The sequence below is a fragment of the Erithacus rubecula genome (genome assembly GCF_903797595.1).
Source record: "Erithacus rubecula genome assembly, chromosome: 28".
Classification (NCBI taxonomy): domain Eukaryota; kingdom Metazoa; phylum Chordata; class Aves; order Passeriformes; family Muscicapidae; genus Erithacus; species Erithacus rubecula.
In genome coordinates, this window is record NC_136680.1 from 2,730,404 (window position 1) to 2,740,827 (window position 10,424).

The following is a 10,424-nucleotide window of genomic DNA, read 5'->3' on the forward strand; positions in this document are numbered from 1 at the left end:
ACGTAATACCAACACATTAAAAACTTGTTTATTTAAAATAGAGATTCAAATTCTACTTAGGGGAAGCAAGAGAGTTAGTGGAATCTAAACTGAAGTAGTGGAGGAGGATGGCCCAGGAATGCACGGACATTCCAGGAGATCCTGTGCAGACAGACAGGGGTTAAAGCTGCTGGGTGCAGTCAGAGCAGACAAGGTGAGGCTGAAGGAGGAGGGGAGATGGGAGGCAGAGTAAAGAGTGGGAAAGATCTCTGACTGACGGGTAGCAGCAGCAGAACCGTGGCTGAAGCAGGATGAGAGAGCACGAGTCACGTTAGGAAAAGGGGACTTTGCCACCACTGCTCCTGTGACACCAGTGTTTGAGCAGGATGCTCAGTGGGATGCAGGAGTGTGAGTAGAAGGGATACAGGATGAGGATCCCTAGGGACTGCTGTAGTTATAGAAAGTCCGGAGCACGTGGTTGCCGCTGCTGGGGAACAGAGCCCAGAGGCAGCAGAGCTGCTGCAGCCACCGCGGGTAGAAAACCTCGTGCGCCCGAGCGGCTCCGCCCCGGACGATGGCGAGCGCGGCCTCGGGAGCAGGGGAGGCACTGACGAGCACTTTGCCCCTGCAAGGGAACGGGCAGAGGGACACTCAGAGCCACTCTGGGGTTTGTGCAGGGCACACTGACCCCACAGGCTCTGCTCCTGTTCCACAATGAAAAGCCCCTGTGCTGTGGCCAGGCAGCTGCACTCTCCCCAGACACACCCTCTCTAACAGAGTTGCTGTGCATTTTTCTGCATGCTTTGGAGAAGAGATGTTTTCCTGCAGACAGATACAAACCTGGTGGACTCCAGTGCTGAATCAGTGTCAATCAGGCCCAGGATGCACAGTGTGACAGACACATCTCTCTTCTGCATGATGAGCTCGTGGCGCAGTGAGCTGAAGAATCCATCCAGTGCAAACTTGGTGGCAGAGTAAGAAGTGGTGAAGGGAGTGGGCATTCTCCCTGCAGAGGGAAAAGAGAATGGAAAACATCAGGAACTGGGTGTAAGGAGGATCCATGGAGAGGGAATCTGGGAAAAGATGCAGGCTGTGTCAACTCATGCTCTGTTCAGGTGAGTTTCCCTTATATACGTATATTAGAATACATATATCATTATATATTTATTATAATATTATTATATACTATGAAAAGCAGTTTGAAAATGTGTTTAGGAGGGAACAACAGAGAAATATGAACAGTACTGGAAACCATCATTTCCATGAGGAAAATTACTTACTCCAGATAAAGCCACCAACCTGTGAGGGAAGAAACAACCACCAGAGCACCTCTGTTCTTCTCCAGGGTGGGAAGAGCTGCTGTTGCAAGAGCCACATAACTCAAAAAATTCACCTGGAATGATAAATGTAGACCTGTAGGGTTGGAAAGCATGAGCCAATAAAGTCAATAGAGTGGTCAGAAATGGAAAGGAGTGTGGTTTGGAATTGCATTTTCAAACATCAAGTGAGAAAAATAATCTCTAAAGATGGTGACAAACATTGTATCCATGAATGTTTCAGATTCCAGAAAAAGCAGTGAAGAAGATTCAGAGCAAAAGTTATTCCTGGGCTTTAACATTTCCTGACAAGATACAATTAACTGTCCCTGGTATTTCTTTATGCTATTCTTTACTCTGCAATCCCTACCAAAGACACCAGAGTCTCAGTTTGGTTCCCTTTTCAGTTTCTCTTGACTGAGCTCAGACTACAATGAGGCACAGAATTCAGCATCTCTTCAGAGCTTGACTGCTCTCTTCAATTATAAGAATTTCTTACCTATGTTCCTAAGTTCCCACTCTCCAGTAAAGAGCCTCCTTCCAAAATAAAATAGAAACTAGTATGACCCACCTGAATGAAGAAGATTAAATCAAGAAAACAGCTCTTCATTTCCATGGCCCCAAAACCTGGCACCAGGGTGATTCTACAGGAAAACTCTAAATCTGTGAACAGAGACTGAAATGGCAGACACCATTTCAAACAACTTTGTGTTCTGCAGTTGTGCATGTGTCACAGACCAGTAGGAATGCTGGCTGCTCACTTACAGACCTTCCTGAGCTAAACACAACTGCCTGGAACTGCCCAACAATGCTAAACTCCTGGGCTTAAAGAGAGGTAAGAAGGAGAGAAGGAAGAAATCTGAAGTTCTTCCCAAACATTCCTCTTCACTAATGTACAACATCTGAGCAAAACACCTCTCTAACAAAACTCTAACTGCTTGACTTCAAACAGGCATGAAGCAGAAGGATTGTTCTCAACCATTGGCCCAGACTGGGGTTTGCCTTGGAGCCTGCAGAGCTGTCCCAGCAGGTGCCAGGAGCTGCAGGGGCTGGGCCTCACCTGCAGGAGCCAGCGCGTGTATTCCACATCCCCCGACCACTCCTGGAAACGATTGGTGCCCATGTGGTTCAACACCAGGTAATCCAGGCCCCCTTGGAGAGCAGAGAAATCAGTCACACAGGGACATCCCCTGCATCAACCAGGGAGCTCAGAAATGCCAGGAGGGCTGAACCACTCCCTCAGGAGGCTGGGAAGTGATTCAGGCTCAGAACTTAGTTCTGGTGGTACATCTATGTCCTAACACCTTTCTCAAGCTTTTACTAGAATGAGAACTGTGCACACACCTGAAAGCCAGAGATGCCCAGGATGCTTACCCAGCTTTTGGACAGCAAACTGAACGACCTTTTCAGGCTCTGAAGGGGAAGACATATCTGCAGGGATATAAAATATTTTCTTTGCTCCGAGTGTCAGGCATTTCTCCATCACCTTGAAAAAGAACACAACCCAAAGATTAAACTATTTGGAAAAATAGCAGGGGGAAAATGCACCATAAAGCACATACAGTAGTCAGTAAGAGTCAGTTCTGGACAGAGACACACTTTGATTTAAAATCTACAGCTGTTTGGGCCATGGAGAGCTCATTCTTTGAATCTGCATACTGCAATGAGTTACCTCTATTTAACTGTCTGCTTAAACCATCCACTTTGGGACAGGATCAAGATTCACTGGAAAAGAAATCCAATCTTCTTCAGGAGAAATGTTCTGGAACAAGGGTTATGTTTTACATTAAGTTCTTCCCTTTTTTCCAAAATAACTGGAAAAGAATTCATCTTTCATAAATCCCTTTGCTGTGTTGAGTGTGTGAATTTGCCTGGCAATGATATGCAGTTTTAGCTGTTTGCTGAAATAATGCCTTCCAGTCATTAGGAACTATTATTATGCTCACTGTCCCCAGCTCACCTTTTGCACAATTTCACAGTGAAGAATTTCCTTGGAAGTCACACATCCCCACATTCAAAGAGTGACCCTTTCTAAATATTGTCCTGTTTCATAAATTACAGATGAAGAAGTCTTGTGGGAGTTGTCTAAAAGCATTTAACCTACAAAAAGTCTTGTGTTTTTAACAAAACACCTACCAAGAGAACAATTTGGACACTGAAAAGCTGCACAATACTGCACAGGAATTGTAGTTCATGGAGTATCTTAAATGAAGACCCATAAGGATCATTAAATCCAAACCCCTGCTCCTCACAGGACTCCCTCAAACCAAACCATGTAATTAAGGATGTGGCCCAGATGTTCCTTGAACTCTGGCAGGTTTGGTGCCATGACCACTTCTCCCTGGGGAACTTACTCCAGTGACTGATCAGCCTCAGTGGAGAACATTTTCCTAATGTCCCACCTGAACTTTCCCTGATGTAGCTTCACACCATCCCCTCATATAAATAAATGTTCAGGCAGTTAAAAGCTCAGGCACTGTATTTGCACCTTCTTGTAATTCTCTTCTGGGTTTAAGCTTAACTGTTCCAAAGGAAAGTTCATCATGCTGACAACTAATTTTTTGGTTTGATAAAAGCCTGAATCTCTCATGTCTTTCCCCATACAAGGATGAGGTTCTTACCTTCTGCAGCACAGCTTCCCTTCTGGCAGTCAACACAATTTCAGCCCCAAATCTGGCATAGTGATATGCTATCTGCTCTCCAATCCCAGCACTGGCTCCAGTCACGAGAACACGGGCACCAGACAGGCTCTCTTTTTTTATGGGAAAGAGAATAAAAAATACAGAAGTAAGTGAAGAAAGCAGCAGAGGAGCTGCCCTTACCTACTGGCAGAGCTTAAAAGAAGAAAGATGCACCTAAGTGCTCAAAATTCTTGGTGCTTCTCCAAAACTAGAAGAGGCAGGACTGATGATGCAATGACATGATGATGCCAGCTGGCTGTGTCACAGGGCCTGTGCCTGGGTTGCTAGACCAAAATTTTTCAAGAACCAAGTTGTTTTTCATCTTCTAAGAAGCTGTACAACATAAACCAGAAACCAGGCTATGTGTCTTTTGCATATTGTTTACCCTTCCATCAGTCTGGAGACACATCAGCTCTCGTGTTCCAGACACTGCACACCCACAGAGATGGTTCTTGACACCAAGAAATTTACAACCAAAACATAAAAAGAGCAAAGTGCCATTTCCCCCCACAGAGACAGCAGGATCGCTGCTCTTAAACTATTTTGTCTTCCTCTTTGTTTCAAGTTTCTCTTTATTTCTGGGAATGAAATATTCTTTGGGGCCACCAATCCTAGTAAGACTAGACAGGAATGAGAGCATCAATCAACGTTTGGAAATTCAAATTCTTCTCTTGTATGACTTATATTTCAGCTTGGAATCATGCCCCTGGTGAGCCTACCTGGGTTAAAGTCGTCTTTCCAGAAGAAAGCTATGAGCCCAGCTACAACCCCTGTAGCACAAAGCACTTTTCCAATTGCCTTCATATCCCTCCAAGCTGCGAGGAGCAAAGTGAAGTCTTGAAGCTGAGCACTTCAGCCAAAATAACACCGTGTTCTCCTTCCTCTGACGCCTGGAGCCGACCTGCGAGAGGCACGGGAAGGTTTTTGTAGAACTGAGAGCCCAGCTGAGGGGTCTCTCCCCTGGGAGCCACAGCCACCTTGGTGAATAATAAAAAAGGTCTTTCACTGGCAATTTCCACAGCCTTCTGCACTCAGAGCCAGCCTCCACACACCGCGAGCTCAAAGGAGAAAAATCTCCGTGTCTAATCTTAGAGAACCCTTAATTCATTAAAGGCTGATGGCAGTTGGCAGCAGTGACACAAAGCAGCTGGAGGCGGCGGCAGAGCCCAGGGGACGGAGCCTTGTTTGGATAGGAAGAGCAGCGGGATGAGCTGCTCTGGATGAGCTGCTCTGGATGAGCTGCCCTGCCACCTACTGTGACACAGGGCGACAAAATGAGCAGCGGGGACAGCGCCACAACGGCGCAGGAGCAGCGACCGGCCCCTCACAGGCTCAGCCCTGCCCGGCCCCTCACAGCCTCAACCATTCCCTGCCCATCCTGGCCCGGCCTCCTCACGGATTCAGCCCTGCCCGTTCCTGCCCAGCCCCTCACAGCCTCAGCCCTATCCGGTCCCCTCATTGTTTCAGCCTTGCCCGGCCTCTCAAACCCTGCCCGCTCCTGCCCGGCCCCTTTACAGCCTCAGTCTTGCCTGGTCCTGCCCGGCCCCTCACGCCCCTCATGGCTTCAGCCATGAACGACCCCTCAGGCCCAGCCCGGCCCCTCACGCCCCTCATGGCTTCAGCCCTGCCCGGCCCCTCACGGCGGCGGCGCGGGCGGGGCCGTGCAGACACGTGACGTTCCCGGCCCCGCCGCCGCCATGGCCGTCCGCCTGTTTCCCGCTGTCAAGTGAGTCCTGAGGGCTCTGCCCGCCCTGTCCGCCCGGCCCTGCCCTACCGCACCTGCCGCACCCTCCGCACGCCGTTTCCTCCCCGTTCTCCCCTCTCAACCCGCACCTCACGCCGCCGTCCGCGCTCAGCGCTCCCCGGCCCGGCCCCAGGCCCTGTCCCTGGGCTGTGCTCGCCGCGCTCCGCGCCCTTGGCCTCGCCGGGCCCCGCCGCTCCCCGTGTGTACCGCACACTCTGCAGGGCCCCGCCGCTCCCCGTGTGTACCGCACACTCTGCACAGCCCCGCCGCTCCCCGTGTGTACCGCACACTCTGCAGAGCTCTGCCGCTCCCCGTGTGTACCGCACACTCTGCAGGGCTCTGCCGCTCCCCGTGTGTACCGCACACTCTGCTGGGCTCTGCCGCTCCCCGTGTGTACCGCACACTCTGCTGGGCTCTGCCGCTCCCCGTGTGTACCGCACACTCTGCACAGCCCCGCCGCTCCCCGTGTGTACCGCACACTCTGCACATCCCCGCCGCTCCCCGTGTGTACCGCACACTCTGCACAGCCCCGCCGCTCCCCGTGTGTACCGCACACTCTGCTGGGCTCTGCCGCTCTCTCCGGGCGAGCACGGACACGTTACAAGCCCGGGATCAGCGCGGCGCTCGGAGCTGAGCCTGCACCCACAGCGAGGGCAGAGAAATCCCTTTTCCCCGAAATGCGTGTGAATACACGACTTAAAAACTTGATTGTCAGCTCTTTCGTATGTGTTGTATGTCCTACTGCTGCAGTAACGCTGCCTGACAAGTTTTGGGTTGTCCTCTTGTACAATAACTTTTGCTGTTGCTTTTTTTTTTCTTTTCTTTTTTTTTTTTTTTTTTAAAGGGAAAACATCTCTCTTCCCTGTGAGTCTGGGAAATCCAGTCACCTCAAATCTCCAATTTATAATTGAAATTCCAATAAAGGCTAAATATTCTCTTTCCATATTTCCCTTTTGAAGGTGGCCATCACAGCTGTAAAACTGGTGACTGCACATCATGCAGGGAAACTGTAAAAGCCTTGGCAATGCAAAAAACCATGGCATTTCACTGGAAATGAGTTTAACAAGATATCAGTGTCTGTCAGATTTATTAGATAAATATCAGATTTATCAGGAAGAGCCACATCATTAACATGGATGGCTTGCCCACTGCAGAATCTTTAGTTGCTTTTAGCACAGGAATATGCCAGTGATTCTCAGGCTTTCAAAAGTATCACATGCTCTTGACACTTTCTCATTTTTATGCTGAAAACCATCACTGATAAAATGTGAATTAGGGGGCTGAATAGTTGTCCTAGGAAGGCAAGGAACACATGTAGGTGTTTTTCTGCTGATTTTTGCTTGCAGTTTTCTTCTTTGATACCTTCTTTGGCAGTCACAACCACTGAGAGAGATGCACTGGTGGTCAGAACATGAACTGGACTGTTGTGCTTTCAATTCTTTCAGGTTTCTGATCAAAGGAGGCCTGGCTGGAGCTGCTGTGTATGTGGCATATGACCAGGGGCTGCTGGGCAGTGGCACAGAAGGTGCTGAAGCACTCAGAAAAGCTCAAGAAACTCTGCCTCCAGCTATCCAGGAGTGGACAGATTACCTGGGCTGGGAGGTAAGGGCTGCTCAGGTGATCCCTGCAACACAGAGACCTCCTCTGAATCAGGGAGAGAAGATATGGGGGTGGTACTCCCATTGCAGTGAGGCTGGAATCAAAATACTAACAATCAAAATACATTGCAAAGAGTTCATCAAGTTGAATGTAAATTGCTTGAAGAGGCCTCTCCTCTTTAAAATCCACAGAAAAGAAGAGGCCTTTGCTTAAAGTTTGAAAAGTGTTTTTCCTGTTATACACAACTATAAATTAACAGAGACAACCATGGGTTTGTTTTTTTCAGGAGCACCTAAATAATATGTTCCACCTTTTGTACCTACTTTGCATTGCAGGAAAGAGCAAAGCCCAGACTTAGAGCATCATGTCTGGTGCCTTTTGAGGCTTATGGAGAGTAGACACCTAAGTATTTTTGAGATCTGAGGTCCAGAGGCTTTGCCAGGGTGATGTGAATTCCAAGTGAAACCCCTGAGTGCTGATATGTTGTCTGTCTCTTTCTTTCTAGCTCCCACCTGCTCCAAAATTTGAGTTTTCCATCTCTAAGTCCTGGAATAAAGGTAAAATAACTGAGTCTGAACTCAGTCTTTGGCTTTTCAGGAAGGATGAGCATTCCCATTGATTCCAGAATTTTAGACATTTTTGTTTGAAGGCCAAAGCATATTATAAATATTAGCCATATATAGTTTTTATGGTGAAGCAAAGAGTCTTCATGTAATTGTGGGGAAACACCATCCACAAATAACTGTGACATGTTCAGCATCACCATGGAGTCTGTGGCAGAAATAAAACAGGGCTTAAACAAAGAGCTGAGCTCAGTCTTGTAATTGTCTCAACCCTGAAGTTGGAATTGATGTGTCAGAAATGCTCAGGGCTTAAAGAGGTGAGGTGGTGTGGGAAATTTGGCTTGATGATGGTGATCTTGGGGTAATTCCTCTGTGCTTTCCTTGCAGGAGTGCACACAGTCATGTCTGCCTTGTCTGTAGCTCCCAGCAGGGCCTGTGAATACACAGTGGAAGGCTGGAAATACATGAAGGATCTTGTGAAATGAACATTCTCCAGGGTTCAGGATTCTCAGTGCACCCCTCTGGAGGGCAGCTCGGCCATGTAAGGACTACAATAAAAGACTTTGGAAGTTCCAGTTGTATTTGGGTTGGTTTTAGCCTGCAGAGTGGAATAATTGCTTTGGCTTAGCACTGATCCAAGGCTCCAGGAATCACAGATCAGTTGTGATGAAGTGATGGCCATGTGCTGAGGAACAGCTTCTGTTCTAAAGCTTGGAAACTAAATAGATTATTCTGAAGCTAAATTAATCTAGAAGGTAAATGCCATCCAATTCAAACCAAGACAACAAGAGTTAAAAAAAAAAAAATTTAAATGCAAGGTAACAGTTAAAAGATGCTGTAAAAGATGGCCCAGGAGGATTATACAAGCACAGGGGAGAGTAACTGAGCAAAGTTTATCTGGATGAAACCTTTTCTTAGCTTGCACTATGCCCCAGTTGGCAGACTGTGCATATTTTCATTTTAATGTGGATGAAAACTTCAATGAGGTCACTTTCCAGTCACAGCCTGGGCAAATGTAAGGAGCACCAGTGGCCTGGAGGGCACCACTATTGTAAATTAAAGTTACAAATTGATTCTGTGTTTTTAACCCTTTTTGATAGGATTGTTATAATTACAGAATGAGCCTAAACAGCAGCAGAACAGGGAACAGCAGGAGGGGAGAGCAGGATGAGTCCTTCCTCAAGTCAGGAAGCAAATTGAAAACACAAGGATAAAGAAGGATTTGCAGTTTTTCTTTTTTTAAACAAACAGATACGTGATGAAGCCAACTACCCAGAGATTGCAGAGGATTTGGCTAAGATGCAAAGGGCTTTAAAAAGTGCTTAGGGTAATTCCTGAAGGATGGGTCCATCAGCAGCTCTTAAACCTGCTGGTCCAGATGGAAGCTTCAAGCTCAGTAAACCCTGGAGCTGTGTCCTGCAGGTGCCAGATGCTTCACTGCACCCCAGAACTCAGATAACCTCTAATAACACTCCATTTCTTTAAATTTCCAGTGTCCACTGCTCTTGAAGCAGCACAACTTTGATTCCAGGTCTACTCCCCCTTGTCACAGGGGAAAAACCTCCCACTAGTGAAATTCATCCAGAGTCTTCCTGTTTCTGGCTTTTGCTACAAACCAAATGTAAGCACTTGGAGCAAAGCACACCATGTACAAACAGAATATTGCACTTCTGGTGTGCTCAGAACTTGAGTTTATGCTTCTCAGGATCTTCTGTACCACTGCTTTGCCCTTTGGTGATTGCTCTCCAAAGCTTCATCACTGTAATATGCTTTCTCCATTGATGAATGAAAAAAATATCTTCAGGCAACTGATAAAAAACCCCTTCTCTAAAGATGGCAAAAACCCCAGTGACCCTACAAATGAAAGTAACAGGATTTTTTTCCCTCCTGGCATCATAAAAGCCATTTTAGGGTAAGGCTAAGGTCATGTTGTGCTCCAGAGATGTCTGCACAAAAACAAAATTATAAATTTGACAAAGCAACAGATCATTTGCTCCAGTCTTGATCATGTCAGTTCCTCAACACAAAATTATGCCACAGCACAGCCAGTGCCTGCTTCTCAAGAAATTATGGATTGCTAGGTAAAATTTCTGGGCTGTAAGACTGGTGGAGTTTTGGACTGCCCTGATCTCTGAGAAACTAAAAATGATCCTGACAAGCACCTGCAAGAGGGTCACGAGCATCTCTGTGCTCTTACAGGAGCTGTGCTGCTATCACAGAATGCAGCTCCTTTTGCAGACATTAGATTGCACATGACACCAGATGAAAAGAATCCTTCACCACTTGCCCTACAAGCTCCTGTGGCAATTTTGCAGTGGCAGGGCATTCAGATTTTGACAGCTGTAATCCACTAACATCCTCTGGTGGTGGCACATGGTTACATGGGTTGGTAACTGACAGCTCTGAGGTAAAACAGGATTTCACCATTTCTGGGAGTGTAAAGGGACACCTGTAAGGCATTTTGACACTTCATCTTTGAAACAAAGCTATAGTTTAACACACAGCTGAAGAAATCTGACAGGGACTGTTGAAACAAAACAGG

General features: G+C 47.2%; 2 protein-coding genes across 4 annotated transcripts; one reads left to right on the plus strand and one right to left on the minus strand.

The window, feature by feature from the left end:
• Nucleotides 1-8: 8 nt before the first annotated feature.
• HSD11B1L (hydroxysteroid 11-beta dehydrogenase 1 like) lies at nt 9-5,382 on the minus strand. Of its 3 annotated transcripts, none has more exons than XM_079328084.1 (8): nt 4,983-5,382; nt 4,696-4,877; nt 3,917-4,047; nt 2,670-2,781; nt 2,356-2,447; nt 1,279-1,372; nt 820-985; nt 9-604 (listed from the first exon to the last, which is right to left on the minus strand). In XM_079328084.1, the coding sequence occupies exons 2-8, from the start codon at nt 4,778-4,780 to the stop codon at nt 418-420; spliced, it is 867 nt and encodes a 288-aa protein (XP_079184210.1). In that variant the 5' UTR covers nt 4,781-4,877; nt 4,983-5,382; the 3' UTR covers nt 9-417. The 3 variants fall into 3 exon arrangements, with proteins under 3 accessions (XP_079184210.1, XP_079184209.1, XP_079184208.1); XM_079328083.1 differs by having other exon boundaries at nt 4,954-5,382; XM_079328082.1 differs by having other exon boundaries at nt 4,696-5,382.
• A 225-nt stretch (nt 5,383-5,607) lies between these two features.
• MICOS13 (mitochondrial contact site and cristae organizing system subunit 13) lies at nt 5,608-8,455 on the plus strand. The gene is made up of 4 exons (XM_079328440.1): nt 5,608-5,702; nt 7,166-7,322; nt 7,825-7,876; nt 8,270-8,455. The coding sequence occupies exons 1-4, from the start codon at nt 5,674-5,676 to the stop codon at nt 8,365-8,367; spliced, it is 336 nt and encodes a 111-aa protein (XP_079184566.1). The 5' UTR covers nt 5,608-5,673; the 3' UTR covers nt 8,368-8,455.
• Nucleotides 8,456-10,424: the final 1,969 nt, after the last annotated feature.